General features: G+C 44.1%; 1 protein-coding gene across 1 annotated transcript in view; it reads left to right on the top strand.

The window, feature by feature from the left end:
* The window catches only part of TTLL11 (tubulin tyrosine ligase like 11), a 293,256-nt gene that overhangs the window by 223,927 nt on the left and 45,070 nt on the right, over positions 1–24,259 (top strand). Inside the window, 1 exon segment of the mRNA XM_023730680.1 lies at positions 20,759–21,010. Within this exon segment, the coding sequence (XP_023586448.1) occupies positions 20,759–21,010 (252 nt within the window).

Here is a 24,259-nt window from a genome sequence, read left to right as displayed (position 1 = left end):
AACACTTTAAAGAGATCTTCTGCAGCAGATTCCTCATTAACATAACTGCTTCTAATCCTGCCTCTTTAACATCAGAGAGATAGGATTTACAACACGTAAGAAAATCACATCAGATCACAAAATGGTGGACAACCACACAATACTGGGAATCATGGCCTAGCCGAGTTGACACACATTTTGGGGGACACAATTCAATCTATAACATTCCACCCTTGGCCCCCCAAAATTCATATCCTTGCCACATGTAAAACACATTTACCCCATCATATCATCCCAACAGTCTTAAATCAACTCCAAGTCCAAAATCTTATTTTCTGCAAAATTCCTCTTAATCTGTGAAATCTAGAATACAAGTTATCTGCTTCCAAATACAATGGTGGAACAGGCACAAGGTAGACATTTCCATTATAACTGGGAGAAATTGGAGGAAAAGAAAGGACAACAGGCACCAAGCAAATCAGCAGAACACATTACCTTAGCCTTCAAGGCTTGAAAATAATCCTCTGTTCTCTGGGACCATGTAGGCAATGGCCCTTCCCTCCAGACTCTGGGTATTGGCCACACTCTCTGGATTCTGGATGGATGCCCCTTGGCCCTGGGCTTCAGTTCTGCCTTCCAGGCTCACTGGGACAGCAACTCTACTCCCTCGGATTTGGGTGGCCCCATTCTCCTAGTCTGAGTGGCAACCCTAACCCCTCGGCCCCATCAGGCCTCGTTCTTCTGCCCCTTGGGCGTGGCAACTCTGCCCACTCAGCTTTGGGCAGCAGATCCAGCCCCATCCCCCTGGCAGTCATGAACAGCAGCCTCATACTCCAGAACTGAGTTGGTGAATATCTTTGAAACCTAAAAGGCTATGGCCCCACCCTTTGAAACCTCGAGGCCATGGCTCCATGCTTTGAGATCCCAGAGGTCGTGACCCTACCCTTTGAGACTGAGGCAGCTCTGCTTCCCATGTTCCTTGTCTCTTCAGCTTCTGCTTCCTGGCTGCTTGGCCTCTCAGCCCCTCAGGCCCTTGGGCCAGCCTGGTGTCTGCCCTGCTCTGGCAAGTGTTCCAAATCTCTTCAGTTTTACCGATAAGTGCCTGGAGGCACCCTCCTCCACCAAGAAGCCTCCTGCCTGAAGGCTCTCAGCTCTTTTGCTCTGTGGGTCAGCTCCCATGCTGTCTAGTGCCAGTCTCCTGGTTCTGTTGCTGCCATTTCTCTGCTGCTGCTTCTCACCGTCCGTGCCACCTCCAGTGTTATAACTCTCGTCACTTCCTTCTGAGTCCTCACCAAAATTGTCTTCAATGTCCATAATTCCACCAACAGTCTCTTCAAGGCAATCTAAGCTTTTACTGTTAGGTGCTTTAAAACTCTTCCAGCCTCTACCCATTCACAGGTTCAAAACCACTTCTACATTTTAGGTATTTGTTACAGCAGCACCCCAGTTTTCTGCTACCAAATTCTCTGGTATTTCTGTTATAGCAGCACTAGATAACTAAGACACCAGCCTACAAGGTGACAGATGATGGCAACTTAGATTAAAGTTGGCAGTGATGGGGATGGGAAGAAGTGAGCGAACTGAAGCAATAGAAGCAACAGGACTTGACTGCCACTGTGAGTGGAAAGGTAGAACTAGATTCTTCTTCTCTCTGATTTCTGGCCTAGGCACCTAGGTGGTGGCGAATCTTTGAGTTGGGGGACAAAGCTGCAGGCACAGGTTTAGGGTAGAAGATGATCTTAAAAGTAGTCTGCCCGAAGTCACACAAATAACAAGTCCAGCCCAGCTCCAAAGCTCATCTTGCCCCCACTGCCTTCTCTTATTCTGAGTTCTCTATCCTGGGATATTCCCTGGCCTCTGGACTGGCTTGAATCACCTGGTAAAGCTTTGCATCTCTGGGCCTATTTTTCCTTACCTGTAAAGTGGGGATGATACTATTGCCTACTTCCTAGGGTTGTCGTGAGGATTAAATGAGATCATACATATAACTTGCCCTGCACAGTGTAAACTCTCACACTAGCTATCACCATCATTCCTATGCCAGAACAACTGGACTTAGAGAGAAGAACACAGATCTGGACTAGAATCCATGCTCCAGCACTTGCGAGCTATATGACTGTGGGTAAATCACTTAGCCTGCCTCAGCCTGTTTCCACCAGTATAGAAGGGCCGATGATTCCTGCCTAGCAGGCTGGAAAGCAGGACCAAGTAGGAACCGTGTTCAAGGCCACCAGTGCAGTGTCTGCATGCTATAAACAAAAAAAAAAAAAAAAAAAAAACCAAACCAATTGCTGTTGAGTCAACAGTTGGTCATGGCAACATGACAAGTAAAATTAACATCCTCCTTTACCTCCACGTCATTTTATAGGCAGAAACAGCACCTCCCTTCTGGTAGTTGAGGTATTTGCAGAATCTTGAAATTATAGCTCTGCATTGGCTTCAGTAATGTGTTGTGTCTGATTTATTTGAAAGGGTTTTACAAAGAAGACCCATTCAGCAAGTCTAAGTAACATGTACCAAGCCTCTTTCCGGGCCTGGCCCCATGCTGCTGCTGGGGGAAGTGAGTCAGACATGGCCCCTGTCTGCTAAGAGCTGATGTTGGCCTAATGAAGAGCAAAGGGCATTGTCACAAGCAAACTACACCGAGTTGGGGAACCTGGGTTCTTTCCCTAGCCCTAAAACCTAAGTGCCAGGAAACCTTGGACAAGTCACTTCCCATTTCAGAGCTCAGTCCTTGTCTACAAACAGAATGAAGACCTTGAACTTGTCTGTCTCTATGACTCAAATCTATTTCCTTTCCAAACGTGTTGATTCCTTTGCCCTGTTGCTTTCTTGGGAGCAGTCTGCAGAGCATAGGATAAGTGGGGGAAGTTGGACCAGAGTCACTTCCTTCTGTGCTATACAGACCTAGCCTTGTGACCTTAGCCCCAGAATGGGCTTGACCCCAAGGCATGCTGGGACTCCAGGAGCAGACTGGTGAGGAAGGGGAGGATGCTGGGACCAGGTAAAGCTATAGGATCCAGGGAACGAGAGTGGAAACTGGAGGCCAAGGCCAAACTGGGTGAGCACAGCAGGGATTAGGAGTGAAGTTTCCACAGCCATGACAGCTCCAGGCTAAGTGGGAACTGGGTGCCAGGAAGCATGACTCACTCCAGACCCCTACTAGTAAGGCTAGGAATGCCTGGGTGCCCCAATCTCAGGCAGGAGGAGAGTGTCCTATGAAAGCAGGCATATTCTGAGCTTGATCTGTGTGCCCAAGGGCAGGAGACCCCCCAACTCATATCACCTTCCTACCCCAAGGAGAAAGAAGAAAAGGACAACTTTTGTGGATTAGCTCCTAAGGAGCTTCCTGCTTGGAGGATCTTGAGGAATGTGCTTCACTGGCCTTTGTTTGGGCAGAAGAGCTAAGTGTCCTAGAACTCTCCTAATTATTGGTCTACCTTCTGACCCTCTATCTCCTACCAAGGCACAGTCTGCTTATTTCACATGGAGCACTGCACCCGTGCTTGCTTATCTCAGGCAGGAATTGAGTCAAATCCAGCAAAGCTGTCTTCAGATCCCGGGGATCATTGGCATGTGCATTGGCATAGCATTTCCTTGTCAAATTCTCAGTGGCCAACCAAAGTCAATTAACGTAGGGAAAAGAAATTGCAGGTTATCATTCAGCCACTGTTGCCATCCATATGCATGAAGCCTAGAGACCTGACTCCCTTGCAGAATTAAGTGTAACCTTTAGAGGGACCAATTTCAGAGAAACCACTACCCCCTACTCCCACCCATGCCCCAATTCTTCCCTAGAAGACAGAGTAAGTGTTGCTTCAGGTTGCTAACAACACAGGAAACCTCTTGGGCTGCCCACATGCAATATATGTTCTTAAAGGGTTTGATGGGCTTCTGCCATTCAAGAAATTGGTCACATTTAGAAATTTTCAGCTTCAGTGCACATGTCGTGGCTGTATATAGGAAAAACATACTGTTATCTCTAGAGCTTGCTTGAAACAACAGGCTTGTTCCTGAAACAGATGTTTTGTGAAACCCACCGTGACAGGCTCATCAGGGCTGGAGATGGACCAGCAGTTAGTAACCAGCCTCGCAAAGACACAAATGTCTCCGCTGGCTTCCCACTCATTATCCACATCTGGGCTCAATGGAGACACTCCCTGTGGCTCTTCCTTCTGGCTCTTGGGTTCTGAAGTTAAACATTTTACAAGCCTGATATTAGAGACAGAGCAATTAGCCAGGTGCACCATGTGGGAGAAGTTTCCAAGATACTCATAATATTGTAGTTCTGTTCAACTAACATGTATTGAGAGCCTACTGTGCACTGGCACTATCTAATTGCTTTCAGTTACGTGATCTCACAGTAACCCTCTGAGGTTACCCATTTCAGAGATGAGGAAACTGAGACCTCTAGCTATTATCTAGGTGTTTCCCCAAGATCACGTAGTGAGAAAGTCTCAGCCAGAATAGAACCTAAACTGGCAGCTCTGAGTCAAAACTTCATTCAGGTATCACTCATCAGATGTTGGCCCTATTGTCAGTGCTGAGATGCATATAAGATGCAATTGGCCCCTGTTCTTAAGAAACCAATGACTGGGTGGTCGGCTCTGCATACTGGTTGTGAGCGAAAGCTCTTGAGTCAAGCTGATCTGGATTCATAATCTGATTTTGCCACTTCTAAGCTGGATGACCTTGGCCAAATTATGTCACCTATCTTGGCTTTCATAGGTAAAATGTCTCACATAGAAAATTGGAATCATAATAATAATAATAATAACATCAAAGGGTTGTGGTAAGGTTCAAATGAAAGACTGTGCCTAGCACAGGCCTCTGCTGTTAACCACCACACTCTCTGCTTTCCACCTGCTAGGACTTCCCAGCATCTCTGAGTCAGAGCCTCCAGATGGAAAAGGGATAGTAGAGATCTTTTCTACAGGCCCCCAGAAATGAGGGATGAGGAGGAGGGAGAAGCCAAAGCTGACTTCGGAGTTTTGAGCTTGGATCACTGGGAGGATGATGTTGCCAATACCAACATAGAAATAGCACAAAGCAGGTTCAGGAGGGACCAATTTTATTCAACTTGGAACGCGGGACTCACTGAGCTGCTATTGGGACACCCAGGTGGATTTGTCGGGTAGGTGTTGGACTTAGAAGGTGACTTTTAACAGTGACAAGGAGCCTAAGACCGAGAGAAAGAATTGAACCTGTTTGGGCAAATTCAAGTGCTGTCTCAAGTTATGCCTGTTGGGGCCAGAGAACAAACTAGAAAACAAGGAACGGAAGTAGGCGTCAGTTCTTATTGGTTCATGGTCACAACACTCAGTTTTCTTGCCAGTAAAATGGGCAAAACGCTTTCTCTTTCCCAAGCTTGTTACTCAGCTTGTATTAGATCATGGGCAGGAAATTGCTCTGTAGATTGTTCATTGGACCATAGCAAGAAGTAGCGGGTACTGGCATCGGCCACGTTTCACCAAATGCTGAGCCTGACAGGAGAGGCACAAGTGGCGCTTCTCCTATCTCTGTCATGACTGAGGAAGTAATAATTGCTCACTCTCCAGGTTTGAACTGGCCTCTATGATGGGCTCCAAACAGTTTCATAACCACCAAAGGACCTGTATAGTGAAAACTGGGATTTCTTTATTCTCTGGTGAGGGGTATACTTTTGCCACTGGCTTTCAGTTTTTGTAAAATAGGTGAGAGCCCTGATGGCACAGTGGTTAAGCACTCGGTTACTAACCGAAAGGTCAGCAGCAGTTCAAACTCACCAGCTGCTTCGCTGGAGAAAGATGTGGCAGTCTGCTTCCGTAAAGATTACAGCCTTGGAAACTCTATGGGGTTCTACTCTGTCCTGTTGGGTGGCTATGAGTCAGAATCAACTTGACGGTGTACAACAACTTCTCATGACATTGTGGAGTGCCTCTGCTGTGCTGCCCTTCATCTCTTGACCCCCACCTCCCACACATCCTCTTGCTCTACAGCATGTGTGTTTCACAGGAAGGGATAGGTCAGTAGACGTTGCCGTGGCAACCAAGGAAGAGGAGAGCTTTGACTGCAGCTTGGTGCGTGTTAGTAGGAAAACTAAATGAGAGACTCTTTGTTTTTTTTTGGTGGGGGGAGAGTGTATATCCACCACATTTCCATTGACATTGAAACCTTTTGCTCCCACCAGGTGAGCTGGTCAAGTGGGGATATTAATTTATTTGAATGGGTGTTTGGAGAGGCTACTCTGAAAAAAGAAAGTGTCAGAACACGGTGGTTCTGGCCATAATGTCACAATAAACACATTACTTCTTAAGGCTGTCTCTTGAGGAAGCAGATGGTGAGTGGGTGTGGCAGCCTTTAGACCCCAGTCTGTGTGCCCCCAAATCTCTGGGATTTTTAAGCTGTCTTATACTGAGCACTGATGATGTGTCTGGCACTCTACTGGGTTCTTTATATTTGATGTTTCATTTAGTGCTAACTAAAACCCTGTGGGTTTGGTATTATTGTCACCACTTTGCAAATGAGGAAATGGATGCTCAGAGAGGGTGAGTACCTTCCCCAAGGTCACCTAGCTGGTAAGTGGCAGTGTTGGAGCTGAAACTTAGGCCTGCTCGATTCATAGCCCCTATAACTCTTGGCATTCTGCTGCCCTCCCTTAACCTTGTACTTGAATTTACACAATCTCTCTAGAGTCTCTAGAGCCATCAGGGAGACATCATCTAAAAAATGTACCATGATAACTAAACATGTAGTACTTTCATGAGAAACACCACTGCAACCTGTCTGGGTGTCTGCTTGGGGAATTGTGCAGTGACAAGAGAAATTAATTACTTTAGTGGATTTTGACAACAACGCTATGTTAGGGGAATTCAAATTGCATACAGAAAAAAGTAAGACTTTCTCTCTGGACCTGATTGCTAATATGCATGCCTAATTTATTAGTCCAATTTTTTTTTTTAATCTAGTTGGTTAGGACCAGAGTTCTGTGACAAAAAGAATATTGTTGGTTGGAGAAGGCAGTTTAATCTTCCTAGAGGAAGTTGAGCTTTAGCTGACCCAATGTTCCTGACTGCAGAGTTAGGTACTCAATAAATGTGTGGAATAAATGCAAGAACAAATGAGTGAATGATAACAGTTGCCATTTCTTTTGCACTTTCTGTGTTCCAATCAGTATATATAATCTCTTGTTTAATGTTACCCCCATTTAATCCCTCAACAAGTCTGTGAAGTTGATTCTATTGTCCACCTCTATTTTACAGAAGAGAAACAGAGGCTGAGCATTAACATAACTTTCCTGAGGTCATATAGTTAGTAAGTGGTGGAACCAGATGACTATTATTCTTATTAACATAAATTATTATTATTTTATTCTTACCCTACAAATGGCTTTATACAACCTTAAGCTGAAAATGACACTCATTTTCTTGCCTTCAGACAAAATTACTCCAAATTCTTCATGGTATTTGTCTTAAAGAATACTTTTCCTACACAGTCATTTATCCAGCATGTCTTTTTTGCATTACCTACTAGATATAGAGTACCATGTGGGGAACAAAAATGGATTCTATTTTTGGCAAACTCACAATCAGGGGAAAGAAACTACAAAACTTAAGGGACCATATTACAAGTCAGAAAATGATAAATTCCATAAAAGAGGTACAAGTAAAGTGCTGTGGGAAATTGAGAAGAGAGAGTATTTCTGGGTAGAAGGAATAAGGAAGGCTTGGGGACTAGCTGACATTAAAATTGAGCTTTGAAGGATGAGCAGGATTTGGACTTGGTGGGAACAGACAAGGTAGAGTTTTGGTGAAGGGGTGGGCAGGACATAGGCCTCCCAGACCCAGAGACCACTGTAAGCTCTTGGGCTTGAGGTGCAGATCTTGGAGTCATCTCTGTGTGAGTGGGATCGCCCAGGGAGATCGACCGTGTGGAGCAGGAAGCAGGTCAAGCACAGAGACTTAAAGGACTATCTTCCTCAGAGGGAGAGAAACCAGAGAGTAGAAAGAACACCAGGAGAGCACACAGGCACAGAAGCCAAGAAAGGAGAGTTCAGGAAGCAAGTGGTCAACTACATTAAATGTTATGAGAAGCTGAACTGGGTAAAAATTAAGACGGCCAGCGGCAATTAGGAGGTACTTGGTAACTCTTGAGAGAGCAGTTATTTTTGGAGCATTGGAAGCAAAAACCACTGTGCTCATATTGAGGTCAGGAGGGATCATGCACACAGAATGACTTTCTCTAGGTCATGCCCCATGAAGGAAGGGCTCTGATTGGGAGGCCTAAATCCTAGCCAAGGGTCAACAGTGAACCGCCTTGTCTAACCTTGCTGGAAGCCTGGCAAGAACACGGTCTTCAGAGTCAGACAGACCCAGGTTACCAAATGATACCATTTAGGTGGCCTGTAACCTTCAGTATTTTATTTAACTTTTCTGATTTTAGCTTTATTTGTTAAACAAAAACAACAGCTAACATTTGCTGAGTGCTTACCACATACCAGGTATGGTTCTAAATGTTCTACGTATGTTAGCCCATTCATTTTTCACAACAATGCTGTGAGGTAGGTAGAGTTATTATCCCCATTGTATGGATAAAGACACCAAGGCATAAGCAGGTTAACAGACTTTTCCAAGGTAACCAACTAGTTAGGGGCCATGCCAGGAATCCCACCCAGGCATTCTGGCTCTATACCAGTTCCTGTTGAATCAATTCTGGCTCATGGCGACCCCATGCGTTGCAGAGTAAAACTGCACTCCATAGGATTTTCAAGGCTGTGACGTTTTGGAAGCAGATTGCCAGGTCATTCTTCCACGGTACCACTGAGTGGGTTCAAACCACCAACCTTTTTGTTAGTAGTCAAGCGTTTAACCATTTGTGCCACCAGGTCTCCTTTTGGCTCTATAGTGTGTGTTAATATCTCCATCCTAAGGTCTTTGTGTGGCTTAGCTGAGATCATTAATGTATGGTAGAGTTCCTGGTGCATAGGAGGGGCTCCATAAAGTTTACTCCCCCTCTTTCCCTCACCAGTACAAATGGAAAATCAGGGCACCCTTGCCTGGGAAAGGTCTGCGGGATCGGTCCCATCAGGCCTCATTCACGGTGCAAATCCCGTACAGAATAGCACACAAAAAACGTCTTGGGAAGTGGGATGCCAAGGCCACGAGCTCCTGGGTCACAGTCAGTGGAAGATGGAGTGGCGGTCAATAATTGTACTGCAGCATGGACTCGCCACTAGTACCACTGGTCGGGGGAGCCCTTCAGGCCTATCAGCCACTGCCCCTAGAGATGAACAAAGTGAGCAATCTGGGAAGAAAATAAAGTGGCATTCCATCTGAAATCTGAGGAGGGGAATATCTGACCAGAGATATGCCTACTGAATCACTAAGTAAGGATTCATAGGGCACAGTATACAAAAGAGAATTAGGATTACCACAGAAAATGAACAGGGTTTGGATGCAATTGAATGTCAAAAAGAAATTACAGTCTAGGCAAAGAATAACTTCTATACATGGTCTTCCCCCCACTTATTGTAGTATTCACACAGCCCTATACTTTGGTGCAGAGCTGTGTTTAAACACTAAAACACTTTGTGTTGCAGATACGAGCCGAATGTGTAATTAAAAGGATCCCTTCATTAGCAGAACTACACAATAAAAGCTGAAGTTGGCCTTTTCTGCTAATTTTGGAGGTGGTAAAACAGAGGCTAATACAACCACTGATTATGATTGTCAGATAGACAGTCTCTTCCTGTTGCCACTAGGAAATCTTTGTTCTTCCAGAATATAGTCAGGATCTTCTAGTAACTGGGAGAAAGACAAAGAAAGCTTTATTTTGGCAAGCAAAAGTAGAGGAGTACAGCAGTATAGGGGTTAAAAATATGGCTATGGAGGCAGACTACCTGGTTTGTAATCCCAGCCTAATCACTTAGCCAAGTAATTTAACTTCTCTAAGCTTCAGTATCCTTGGATGTAAACGCAAGTTAATACTTGTATTTAATTAACTGGATTATTGTAAGAATGAATTGAAACAGTGACTATGCTCATTATCAGTTATTTTGAGCACCTGCTGTGTTCCAGGAGCTGCACTGTGGCTGTTGATATGGCTGTAAACAAAACGATTGTCATGCCTGCCCTCCTAGAGCCTTCAGTCTAGTGAAAGAGACATTAAACAGACAGCTGCACAAAAAACCACTTAGGTACAATTGTGATAATTTCAATGAAAAAAAAATAATGTTTACTGTGGGCTTAGCATTGTGCAGGACATGCATTAAGTTCTCAATACATTTCACTGTTATTATTAATATTGCTAAGTACCAAGTCAGGAAGATTATATAGAAAAGAAAGGTTGATTCTATCTCTGGAAGCTGTGGAGAGCTTTTTGGAAAAGGTGATTCCAAATCTAAGACTTGAGGATGAGAGTTTTTCAAGTGGATAATTTGGGAAAGAGCATTTGCAAAGGAATGGAGGAGTGTTGGCCTCCAGGGATGGAATGTAGAAGCTGCAGCAGGTGAGGCAGGCAGGGCCCAGGGCCTTGCTCAAGAGTTGGGAGGGACCTTGTCCAGTGTGCCTTGGGCAGCCAGTGCAGCAAGGCTTACGATTTGAAAAATCTCTCCCTGGGTTTCAGTCACAAACTAAGCACAAGCTCAATCACTGACCGAAAGACAGCTGGCAACTCCCTAGAAGGTTTAAAGAGGGACTCTGAAGACCTCGGGCAAAAAGCATTCTCCCTTCCTGCCAAAGTGGCTGGAAAAGTCTGAAGCTTTTCATTCAGAATCAGAATTTTGGCCACTCTCTGGTGATTAAGCTCAATAGTGGTATAGTTTAAAATATATATGTGTATATATATATATATATATATATATATAATATATATTTATATATTTTTAAGGCTCTGGACAGGAAGTCAAGAGCAACGGGCCTGCCTTTGCCACTACCTCTGGCTTGATGTCTCACCTCAAGCAAGTGACTAGGCCTCAGCCTCCGTATATATTAAAAACAGAGAATGGAACAAAGTGATCAGTGCGCCTTCCAACTCAAAGTTTTACTCCCCCTTTATGTGGGGGCAGCAAAGATCTCTCTCCTCATTTTGTGGTGTCAGTAATCCTCAGCTGAGAATGAGGGTGTCAGATGAGGTGCAGTTATCCAGTGAGGTCTGAGAAAAGGAGACCTGTATGGGGGATTTGTTTAGGTTGGAGAAGAAGGCAGGCACAGTCTAACCCTGGAAAGCCTGAAGTGAGATTCCCCAGAGGGCCTATGCGAGGGCGCCATGTCACAAAGGGGTTAGAGGAACCACTGAGTTCCTCCTGAGTTCCTAGAGTGTATGCTGATCTCTCCCACTGAGGGCTGGAGACTAGATAGTGAGCCTCTTGAGATGAGGACACGTGTGAGATAAAGATGGTGGTGGCTGTAAGAACCACCGCGCCACCAGGCCTCCTTTGTGCCGCGCCGGGACTCCTTAGCACCTGTTGTTAGTTGCCGTCGAGTTGACGTGGCGACCCCCGGTGTGCAGAGTAGGACTGCTTCCTAGGGTTTTCAAGGCTGTGACCTTCCAGAAGCAGATTGCCAGACCCGTCTTCTTAAGTGCCTCTGTGGTTTCGAACCACCAACCTTTTGGATAGTTGAGTGTTTAACTGTCTGTGTCACCCAGGGACTCCATAATACCTGTTACCAAAAAAAAAAATCCAAACTGATTCATAATCACCACAAGAGCTACACAGTGAAAACTGGGATTTCTTCATTCCCTGGTGAGGGGTATGCTTTTGCCACTGGCTTTCAGTTTTTGTAAAATAGGTGAGAGCCCTGATGGCACAGTGGTTAAGCACTCGGCTACTAACTGAAAGGTCAGCTGTTCGAACTTACCGGCAGCTCCCCTGCAGGAAGATGTGGCAGTCTGTTTCCGTAAAGATTACAGTCTTGGAAACCCTATGGGGCAATTCTACTTTGTCCTATAGGGTTGCTGTGAGTCAGAATCAACTTGATGGCAACACACTTTTTTGTTTGGTTGGTTAGGTGGCATAAGCGGTTAAGCACTGGGCTACTCCAAAAGGTTGGTAGCTCAAACCTACCCAGAGGTACATCAGAAGAAAGGCCTGGTGATCTACTTCCAAAAGGCCACAGCCATGAAAACTCCTTGCAGCATAGTTTTACTCTGACACACATGAGGTCTCCATGAGTCGGAATCAACTCGTCAGCAACTGGTTTGGTTTGATTTGAAACAGGTATTGAGGTGCTATGCTAAGCACCATGCATCCATTTTCTCTTGTAATCCTCACATCAATCCAGTTAGGTACCACTGTATGAAAGGAAAGTGAAGTTTAGGGGTTAAATGACTTGCTCGAGTTCACTCAGCTGGCAAGTGGCAGAGCTTGGATTCCAACCATGCCTCGAGCTGCCCCCAGAGCACATGCTCTGAACCACCAGGCCCACACCCCAGTGAGGAGTAGCCGACCATCCAGTGTTTCATACTCTGTGTCGAAAGACAAAGTGGAGCAAGACAGACGACAGGGAAGACACTAGCTCTGTGCTGAGAGGGGTACAGAGGAGAGAGCGCCCTGTTGGAAAAGAGGCATTTTGGCAGACGTGAGTAAAATGGGCTATCAGTGGCTTCATCTGCAAAATGAGAGGGCTGGGTCCCATAACCTCTAAGGCCATTCTAGCACTGAAATAGGGTGAGTCCCAAGTGCACAGGAGCCGGAGCATCAGAGGAAGTCCTCATGTTTGTCTTTTTGCTAATTTGTTGCCTGGCCTGGCAGGAAGATGCTCCTGCAAAAGCCCTAGGCCCAGGTGGCTCCAGGAATTCATCACGAGCAGGGACAGAGACCTAGTCTGTCCTTGTTGCCATGGAGGTCCTCCGTTAATTTGTTCATTCTATAAACATTGCTTGTGCATGATTCATGTGAGCCCATAACTGTAAAGTAGCGGATTGATTTGTTTGGTAAACAGAGCAGCCATGTCCAGATGTGCGCTGGTCCCTCCCATGTGGTCATACTGAGGTTAGTTACATACGAGCCTCTGCAGGAAGATTCATCTTGATGCTTCATAGAAAGGCTGTGTTTTTGATCCTAAACAATCCAATAGTTTTGTCCTAGGCACGAAGTAAGGACTCTGATCACCGTTGTAAGAGAGGAAAGTATGAATGAGTTCAGGGAAGTTGCCTAACCACACCGAGTTGTAGCATGATGTAGTGGAAAGAACCTGGGCTTTGAAGTTATACAGATCTGGGTTCAAATCTTCATTCAGCCATTTAATAGCTGAGTGACCTTTGAAAAGTAGGTTGAGATGCATTTTTCTTATCTGTAAAACGGGTCCACTTACAATACCTAATTCATAGGAGTAATACCAGGGCCAAATGAGATACCACAAGTAAGCTGCCTGACTCTCAGAAGTACTTATAGCATGATAGCTGTGTATGGAAGCAGCGTGATGCAGTGGTTAGAAAGAAGCAAGGATTCTGGAGCCTGTCTGCCTTGGTTTCTATCCACAACTTATTAGCTTGTGCCCTTCTTCCTTAGTTTCTTCATCTGTAAAATGGGAATAATAATAGTAATAATAATAGTAAAATCTACTTTGTAGGATTTTATCAAATTTAATTTAACAATTTTGCACAGTTCCTGGCACATAGTTAGTGCTACCAGTATCACCACCATTGTCTTTTGTGGCAGTTGATGCTACTCCACGGTATGGGAGGACGTGATCAAGTGAGGCGGAAGTGGCCAGGCGAGCGTTCAGAGAAAGAAGCTGGTGCACGTGGAAAGAGGTCGGCTTGCGGGGTCTTGGTGGTGTGCACGAAGGGGAATGGGTAGGAACAGAACCAGTGTGGGTTGAGGTTTTATAGGGACTAGAATGTCAGGAAAGATCCCTCATTAAGTCCTTTTCCTCATCAGTTTGGACACTCATGCCTCATCCATTTTTTAGTCCCCATTGCCTTCTTTTCAAACAGCATTTCATTGCCTATCAAGCAAATGGGGCATCTGTGATGGCAGAGATTTTTCAAGTGACAGAGCTAGGCTACATGGTAGTTATGTTTATTTTTAGCAACTGTAGCCTCTAACTCTTTGAATTAGCTGCTGGCTAATTTAAGGAACTTCTTTGGCTCCTGGTTAACATTCTCTTCAGGAATGCCAGTGTGTTACGTGTGCATTTGAAATTCCCAAGTGACTGAGGGGACAGTGTCTTGGCCCAATGGTAGGAAAATGAAGTTGCTTACATCCTTTTGCCAGTGCAGCACCCCTGCCACTGGGCTCTCCTACCACGCCATGGTGGTCCAGGCACATTACCCAGGGTGTCTGTCCCTCTTTGTCCCCCACATTCAAGCAGCTGTCAAATCCTTGTGTATACAAGTGTCTCCCGTGTCAGCCCCCTGGCTCCATGTCCATTTCAACTGCCCTAGTTTAGGTCTCATCTTCTTTCCCCTAGACCAGTGTTCTTAAACTTTCGCCTGCATCAGAATCACCTGGAGGCTTGTTAAATCTCTGGTTGTTGGGTCCCACCCATAGAGTTTCTGATTCAGTAGGACTAGGGTAACCCAAAAACCTGTTGCCACTGAATTGATTCCTACTCATAGTTCTAGGGTGGGGCCCAAGAATTTACATTTCTAACAAGTTCCCAGGTGATGCTGATGCTGCTGGTCCAGGGACCAGACTTGCAGAATCACTGACCTAGACTATTCCAATACCTTCCCAGCATCATCCACTCTCCCTCTCTCCATTCAGACTACATGCTGCTGGCAGATTCATCTTTTTCAGTACAGTTCTGATCTTGCTCCTTCTCTCTTTATAATCCACCACAGTCTCCTCATCTCCTGCACTACCAAATCCAAGCACCTTTGACATTCAAGCTCCTTTAAGATCTAGACCCATCTTCTAGATCTTAAAAGATCTGGGTCATATTCGCATCTTCATGTGCGCCACCAAGATGCAACACACAGACCTCCTTTCCTGTGCACCAGTTCCTTCGTCTCGCTCCATCTTGTCTTCCTCCACTTGCTCATGTACTTTTGGGTGTCAGGGACTGTGTCTAACTCACCTTTGTGTTCGAGGCCCCTGGGACATGTAGTTCTTGGAAAATATTTCATGAATGAATAAATGATTGAAAGGATGCTTAACTAGAGATGAAAATTATTTCTCTGAGACAATTCCAGTAGGTTTTTCGAAACTGGAATTTTTTTATTTTGCTCTATCTACCTTCCTATTTTGTTAATTTCTGGGAATAAATACATTTTATACACAACAAGAAAAGTCTTTGCTCTGATTTAAAGCAAATTAGCAGAAGAACTATACAGTGGACTAAGCACAGGCTTTGTAGTGAGACAGTCCTGAGTATAAATCCCAGTTTCACTGTTGATTGTATGACTTTGGGTATGTCATTCAGCCTCTCTGGGCCTCAGGTTCCTTACCTGTGAAAATGAGAATAGTTTCTACCTACCTCATAGAATCGTTATGAGAAACAAATGAGATAATATAGGTAAGTTGCTAAGTTGCTAAGGTACCTTGTAAATGATTGCTCTTTTTAAAAGTAGGCTGTCCATGCAAAGTAGAGATAGGTGGTTTTTTCCTAGAGTTTTAATGAAAAAGAAATCTATTTTGTATGAAAAACGATTATAGATAAAACATTCCAGGATTCTTTCTTTCCCCTATTTTAATGAATCAAGGATACAACAAATTCAATTTAAAAAAAATTACCCAAGGGACTAGTAAGCTTGATTTATATTTTCTTTACCAGTCACTTTTATTTCATAACCCTGACATTCCAATTAAGATGCTATTAAGTAAAACCAGGTTTTAGCAGTATTTCTGATGTCTTGATCTCAGTGTGATAATTGGAGTTATCTCTAGATACCATTTCTCATTGTTTTATTTCATCTTACATATCAGCTATATCTTTAGTGCCTTCCTCCAGTTGAGTAAAACTACTTTGCCCTGAATTTGTGGTTCTGAATCCAGGAAAATGATATCTGAGGCTGTGAAGGCCCTTTCCATCTTGAGGTTACTAATTGCGCTTCAGGAAAGATGGGAAATTATAGTCATCCAGTAAATGCAGCAACCCTTGAAAGAAATGTGAAAGGCTGTCATGTAGAAGAGAAAATAGATGCATTCTGGGCAGCTCCAGGGCAGGATGGGATGCAGGAGGTGGACACTGGAGGGAGACACACTCTGATGCTCCATCAGGAAAACTTCTACACCTGACGGGACCTGGAGGTGGTGGGGCCCGTATCACCAGGTCAGCCCAGGCTAAGGCCACCCCTCTGAACTCTGCCGATTAAATGATCCACTGGCACTAATGTCCTATCTGCCTAGGTGTACTTTCTTCTCTAAAATTCCATCATTGTAAAATGTTCTAAAACTAGATAGTGGTGATGGTTGCCCAATACTGTGAGTGTACTAAACGCCACTCAGTTGTATACTGCTTTAAAGCATACATTTTAAGGTTAAAATGGTGATGTTCTGAATATTTTATCATAATAAAAAAAATGATATCATTGGACACAGTGATCTCCAAGGCTGCTGCTAGCTGTAACATTTTATGCTCCTGAGAGGGAGCACGTTTCATAGGGGACAGATCACTCAACTCTATTTAGTCAAATGACAGGTTATATAGACATTAAATGTCTAACTGAGGGGGAATGGTTAATTATATTATGGTTCAGGCATAACCCAGGATATTATATGTCTATGAGAAATTAGCTCATGAAACATATTTAATGCCATGGGAAAATGCTTGTGATATAATGTAAAGTGTGAAAAGAAGGATTTAAACTACATATAATATGATCCTAATTTTATAAATATAGATAAGAAACCCACTGTTAATAGTGCTTATCTCTGAGTTGTGGGATTACAAATGATTCTGATTCCTTTAAACATTTCTCAAAATTTCTACAAAGAGCATGAATTACTATTATAACTCAAGCCACTTAAAACAAAAAATAATGGTACTTAGGATTTTGTTGCCTCCGATGTAAATCAAGATGTACTTTAGAATAACGGTGGTAAAATGGAAAGAACACTGGACTGGAAGAACTGAGTTAAAATTCCAGGTCAGCCAGAGCAGAGAGACACCTCACCTCACCGAGCCTCAGTGCCTTCGTCTGGAACAGGGGTACACTAACGATAGTCTGCTTCACAGAATTGTTTTGAAGAGCAAATGAGATAATGAATGTAGGATGGTTCTGTTGATTGAAGGGTTCTTTGAGCTATTTTCATTGTCACTGAGTATACTCAAATTGTACGTTTCCAAATCTTCACTTTAACAGAAACTGAACAAGTGCTTATAAAGTCAGTGATTGCCATTTATCCAGTAATTTAAGAGCTAATTTCCGGTAACAGTATGACTTTTCTCATCTTCCTTCCTATAACCTTAATGGAAAACATTTTATTTCATCTGAAAAGTAACACCTGACTTTTATTTACTGTCTTAAGTTTGAGAAGCTGATGGCAAAATCATTTTAACTGAAGGACAACTGTACCCCTCTGGGAACATTGCTTCTCCTGAGAATCTGAGCTCTCCCCTTTGGAGGAGGAAGCATTTGTTTTCCGAGAACCATCCACACCATTGAACTTTAAAAGAGGTTTTCCTTTGTGCCACTCTGGTTCTGTCCTCTGCTTGTCCTTGCTTTGAGACCAGCGTCAAGACTCACTTGCAAGTGTAAACCGAATTTGTAGAATTTTTGAGTCATACAAGGATTTCTATTTCCTAGAGGCTGGCTCCTTGGACTGGTCTGAAGAGAGGACCATTTTGGCAGGGCTGTCAAGCATGCTGTTTCTCTTTTGAACCTCATCCACATGTTTAAAAGCTTCTGGGATACAGGAGTAGTGAAAATGGTAAACGCAATCAGCTGCTAACTGAAAGGTTGCAGGCTCAAGTCCATCCACAGGTGCCTCAGAAGAAAAGCCTGGTGATCTACCTCTGAAAAAAATGAAAATTCTGTGGAGCACAGTTCTACCGTGACACACATGAGATCACCATGAGTCGAAATTGACTCCGTAGCAACTGGTTCTTATGGGGTACAAAGCATCATAACCTTGCGATTTTATTTGAGGCTTAACTTGCTCTTGTAATGGAACTTTCCCAATTCAACAAATTCAGTTAAACATTTCCGAGCACCTAATATGTGCCAGGTCTTATAGAAACAGAGTTGAATACAATGTGGTTCTTGCCTTCAAGGTGCTCACAAAATAATGAGAGAGACTGGCATATAAATAAATGCTCTGTAGGCATGACAGGACCCAAAGAAGCAAGTCCAAGGAACAGGAGTGGGGCATGGAAAAGAGTCATTAGCCTTGTCTAAGAGACATCTGAGTTGGTTTTGAAAGTGGAAAAGAAGTGTTCAGGCAGCCAGAGGTCAGGGCCTTACGCTGAGGAAAGCAGGTACAGTATTGCCCAACATAGGGACTGACTGCAAGTTTACTTGGAAGTAGTAGTGCTGAGGTCATGGCCACTTAATAAAGGAAAGAGTAGAGAATGACTTGGTATTTAGCTCAGTACTATAGACATAGGTCTAATTTTCCTGAATCAGTTAGTTAATTGGGCAGTATTTATTGGCCATGTATAATGTGCTCAGGGTTATATCTCAGGAATGGGCACAACAGGTAGGAGAGGGCTACACCTGGCCCCAGATCAGCTGTGAGCAGGACAGGAGCCAGGAAAGTGAGATGAGCTGCAAGTGCAGACAGAGGCATTAGGTGATGTAGGGAGCTGGGTGTCCAGTGCACACCGAGTCCTGGTTCCAGGCCAGATCAATGGGTGCAGGGTGAGAGAGGGGCAGTGTTTAAGGCCTTGAAGGGAATAGTGATTGTGTCTAGAGTCTAGACTGTTGAGAGGCAGTGATAGGAAATGAGGGGAGCTGAGAAGAAATTAAGGAGCCCTGGTATCACAGTGGTTAAGCGCTCGGCTGCTAACTGAAAGGTCTGTGGTTCGAATGTATCAGATGCTCTGTGGGAGAAACATGTAGCAGTCTGCTTCTGTAAAAATTTGCACTCTTGGAAACCGTATGGGGCAGTTCTACTCTGTCCTCTAGGGTTGCAATGGGTCAGAATTGACTCGACAGCAACAGGTTTAACAGGAGAAGAAATTGCGAAGGGGCTTGAGGGCCAAAATGAGGAGTATAGACTTAATCGCATAGGCTCTTGGGCGTCACTAAAGAATTTTAGCAAGTGGGTGACACAACCAGGTTTCCTGTAAAAGGAGTGACTCGGTTGCAAGTATGGAGGATGGATTTATGGATGGCAAGGGCTGGAGGCAGGAAGACTACAGTCCAGACAAGAGTTGATGAGGCCCAGGCAGGGAGAGAAGAAGAATTGGTTTTAGGGAATACTACCTGTTGTCCGTTGCCGAGTCGATTCTGACTCATGGTGACCCCATGTATTACAGAGCAGAACTGCGCCATAGGGTTTTCTTGGCTGTAATCTTTACAGAAGCAGATCGCTAGGCCTTTCTTCCTCAGTGCCACTGGGTGGGTTTGAACTGCCAACCTTTAGGTTAGTCTCTTAACCACTCACTGCGCCACCAGGGCTCCTTTAGGTTAGTAGTCAACCGCAAATCATCTGCGCCACCCAGGGACCTTAGGGGATACTAAGGAGGTAGAACTGGCTGTGGAGGCAAAAGGAGAGAAGAGTTGGCCTTTATTCTGGCTTTTCCTGCTTGGGTAACTGGCAATGGTGGTGACATTCCAGGACACGAGGAATGTAGGTTTGCGGTACTGACCATTTCAGTCTGTAGTGCCTATGGGCCATCCTGAAGGTTATAAACAGTTGGTAGTTGGATATGCGGGTTTCGAAGTGAGAAGAATGATCTGAGCTAGAGATGGGTATTTGAGAGTTATTCACAGCTAATTTTCCTAAATATTAAAATAATTATAGAATAAAATACCCAGACTAAGGAATCATAACACTATGATCATTTTTTTGGTATGAGTTCCAAATAAGAAAACAGTTAAGCCAGAAAATGTAATTGTTCCTATTCCTAGAATTGGGTAACTGATGTATCTTTGCAGATTGTTCATTGAACTGTGCCTATGGCTTCTTGCCAGTCCTCAATGAGATTTTTATATTTCTTAATTATTCAATTACTACTCATAAGTAGGAGTTTGAAATCAAATCCAGACTGCTCCATAATAGAGTATTCTCTTGAATCAGGAGTACAGTAAAGGAAGTTCTCCATATTGGGAAACAAGGAGAATAGAATGGAGGAAGTAAATTAAGTTTCCAGTTCTGACTCTGCTGCTGGGCTTAAGATCTGGCTTTGCCATGCGCTAGCTGTGTGACTTTGAGAAAGTCACTTTACTTCTCTGAGGTCAGTTTTCAGGTCTGTAAAATAAAAGTATTGAATGGACCCAGGGGCAGGTTATCCAATAGGCCAGATAAGCATGGTGCTTACCTTGCTTACCAGATCATCAGTAGTCAACAATTTCACATTTTTTCACCACATCAAAGATTCTGCTTCTCTAGGTATGGCTGACATCAGTCTCTCTCCCAACCCCACAACACCCTTCTACAGAATCAAAGCTGCTTTTCAAATTTACAATCCCTGGCAGGGACGCATTACTTGTGCTTACGTACTAATTTATAGTGACCAATTTCACCACATGAAACCCATGTGAAATTGGTCACTACAAATTAGTAAGTAAGCACAAGTAAGCCCGTGCTTACCTTACTTACTGGGTAATCCACCCCTGCTGGACCCAATCCCAGGGCTGTAGTAAATCTGAAGTAACAAGACCATGCAAGGAAAAGCACTGTGTATGTGGGAAAGCACTCTCCACAGTTTGGTTATATCATTTTGTTTTTTTCCCCTGTGTGCTTCAGGTCTCAGCAGTTTGAAAAACCACTAGCTGGAAAGGCAGATACTTCAGACAGTGACATGGCCACTGCCCCAGATGGCAGCACCAATTCTGAAGCCCACCTGCCCTCCATTTGCCTCAAGCAAGTGTTCCCCAAATACGCAAAGCATTTCAACTACCTGCGCCTGGTGGACAGGTTGGCAAATTTGTTTATCCGGTTCCTGGGAATCAAGGGGACAATGAAGTTGGGACCAACAGGCTTTCGTACCTTCATAAGGTCAGTGAGTCAAGCTCCCTCTGGCTTTAGCTTTGGGCAGGGTGGAGTCTTGTTCCACATCTAGCTGATAGGATCACTCTGATTGCTCTTGGGAGAATCTGGCTGCTGGGTCAGTGCCTTGTTTGAGACTAGATTCGCCCACTGGTTGGCACTGGACCTGGCACATTATTGAGTGAATTAATGAATGTTATGGACGTGACAAGGAATTCCTGGGTGGTACAAACGGTTAAGCATCGGCCACTAGCCGAAAGGTTGGCTGTTTGAACCCACCAAGAGGCACCTCAAAAGACAATACTAGAGATCTGCTTCGGAAAGGTTGCAGCCTTGAAAACCCTATGGAGGAGTTCTACTCTGCACATGTGGATCACCATGAGTCATATAACAGCAACAACAGATATGACAGTGTTTATAACTTTATGTCTGTGGTTAGAAGAACATTTGTATGCTATCTTGAGTTAGGTCCTTAAAACACATATACATAATTGCCCCATGGAGTCAGGCAAACTTTATGCTTTTAAGCTGGGGAACATGTTCTCCCAGTGGTACATGGCTGTGTGCTGAGGGTTCATGGAGCCACAGTAGGAAAACAAGGCACATCTTTCCAAAGTGTCAATTTCAGCAGGGAAAAGTTAAATAATTCAGCAGATAAATAATTTAAGACATTTGTTCTAATATAAAAATAACATGGTTATATTATGGAGTATAATACAAAATTTGCATGAATTTTAAAGATAGAACATGAGATAACAAAGAAATTGTGTTTTTGCTGCAGCCTACAAAGTAAGCCACTGTCACTTGATCTTCTGAGATTACTCATTAACTTGTCTCTACCCTCTGTGGCATTTCTGGGGCAATACAGGAGCGCTTACTAACTGTGTAGCCCTTGGGCAAGTTAATTACCATCTCTGAACCTCAATGACTTCATCCTGTAAAATAGGGATGAGGCCGCCTATACACTAGATAAGGAGCCCTGGTGGTGCAGTAGTTAAGCACTCAGCGGTTAGCGGTTCAAACCCACCCAGCCACTCCGCGGGAGAAAGACCTGGCAATTTGCTCCCATAAAGATCACAGCCTAGGAAACCTTATGGGGCAGCTCTACTCTGTCACATGAGATCACTGTGAGTCTAAGCTGATTTGATGGCACCTAACAACAACGACAACATACCCTAGATTGTGTGTGTGAGTAAGGTTAACTGAGATTGCATGGAAACATCTGACACCTTCTTCCAGGAAATAATATATCTATAAAGGGTCCTGCATAGGGTCGGGTACAAAGTAGGTTTCTGTAAATATGTGCCAAGCAAATGACTCTAAATCCCTAGAACAAACGGGTGTTGGCTGGATCAGGGAATAATTGGTGCGCAGTTAGTTAATTGTAGCGTATACACTTCAAAGGGAGTATCTGCCAGCACTTGATGTTGCTGTTGTTTTTTTCATCACGGGTTTTAATATTTCTGCCTTCCTCCTCAAAGTCACACTCTTCACAGTTTTATTCACCAAAGTAAATAATTAGAAATCTCAAATTGGAAACCATTTTGTCATATACTTTTCTCCAAATTAGTTTTATAAGTTCTAACTCTAAACCAAAATAACAAAACCCATTGCCTTCAAGTCTATTCGGTCCTGACAGGATGGTAAACAAAAATATCAACAGGAATTTCAACCATTTTAGTAAACCTGAGGTAGTGTTTACACAATGCTTTGGGGAAGGGCTTTGTGCTCGATTTAGGGAAAAAGGAAAACCCAGTGGAAAGAGCACAGCTTTGGGTACAGACAGGCTGGTTTCAGCACCAAGCGTAATATTTTAACAGTTTGTGGCTTTGGGCAAATTCATTATCTTCTGAGTCTCAGTTTCCTTATCTGTAAAATGAGAATAATCTCTCCTGCCTTGTAGGGTTGCTATGAGGCTAGGATGTAATATATACATAAAGCACCTGGCCCAGTGCCTAGTTCATAGGAGCCACGTGTTAAATGGGAGTCTTGTGGTTATTATTTCCATTAGAGGTGAGAAGGCAGTGGGAATTTTCAAGGAAGTAAATGGACACATATTATATTTTGTCCTGAGAATATACCTAATATTGACACCCTCTGACTCATTTGGGAACTGCATTTGACTTGTAGTAATAGACACTCATCTCTAAGTGGCTTAAATAGTGAGGTTCATTTTCTCTCATGTAACAGGAGGTTTGGCACTCGGGGCTCTAGAGCTAATTGATAACTTCACAGTGTGATCAAGAACCCCACTTTCAATCTTTCTCCTCATCCAACCTTAGGAAGTGCTTCCAGCCAGAGTTGCCTTATGGTAATAAGATGGCTGCCAGAAATCCAATCATCATGGTTGAGTTCCACACAAGAAAAAGAAAGAAGAAAGAAAGAGCAAAAGGCCCCTGCTACATGCCTTAAATTCCTTTAAAAAGTTTTCCTGGATGCTGTAGCCAATGATTTCCACTTCCATCTTATTGGCCACCTCCATCTGCATGGGAAGCTAGGAAATAGACTTTTTCTTACTGCATGTTCCTATCCCAATATAGTGAAGAAGAGGAGGAGAATGGATATTGGGTAGGCAGTCTCTGCCCCTTTGTGATTCTTGGGCCTTGGAACATAGGGAAACAGCCTAGTGACAGGGGCGCCTGGGCATGAGGGCAATTGGAAATGTGAGGGGACCCAGTAGAGAAAATTGGAGTGCTTCTCTCAGCACATGTTTAGGGTCCCAGACCATCTAGAGAAAAATCAGGAGCTTTCTGAGTTCACCCCAGCATCTGCACCATTGCACAGAGAAATCAGTTGGAGACCAGAGAGAATGAAGGGGTGGCTTGGCTTTGTGTGGACAACATCTTTGGGTGCTGCAGGAACCATGACCCTGTGAGATTTGCTGTGCTCTGTCTCAACCTTGTGTTGTAAGGAAAATGTCTGCTTCAGCCTATCAGTTCTTCCTGAGCACCTACTCTGTAGTAGCCACAGGACATTCAAAGGTAAATAATGGAACCGTGCCTGCCCTCAAGGAACTCTGCCTGAGAGCAGACCATGAACAAATCATTCAGTGCAATGATTCAGCATAGTCACAGTGCAGTCGCCTGAGGTTTCCCTAGTCGGGGTGTGCTCAGAGTAGGGGTTGCTTCATCTGCCTGGTAGAATCAGGGCAGGGTCCCGAGAGGAGGCAGGGCTTGGACTGGTTTAAATGGGAGTTTGCCCAGCAGCAAAGGGAGGGACACACAGTCCACGCAGGGGAAGCACCTGAGAACTAATCTT

This window comes from Trichechus manatus, unplaced genomic scaffold (genome assembly GCF_000243295.1).
Source record: "Trichechus manatus latirostris isolate Lorelei unplaced genomic scaffold, TriManLat1.0 scaffold00038, whole genome shotgun sequence".
Taxonomy (NCBI): Eukaryota; Metazoa; Chordata; class Mammalia; order Sirenia; family Trichechidae; genus Trichechus; species Trichechus manatus.
The sequence above is the reverse complement of the archived record's forward strand: the minus strand, read 5'-3'. Positions and strand labels throughout refer to the sequence as shown.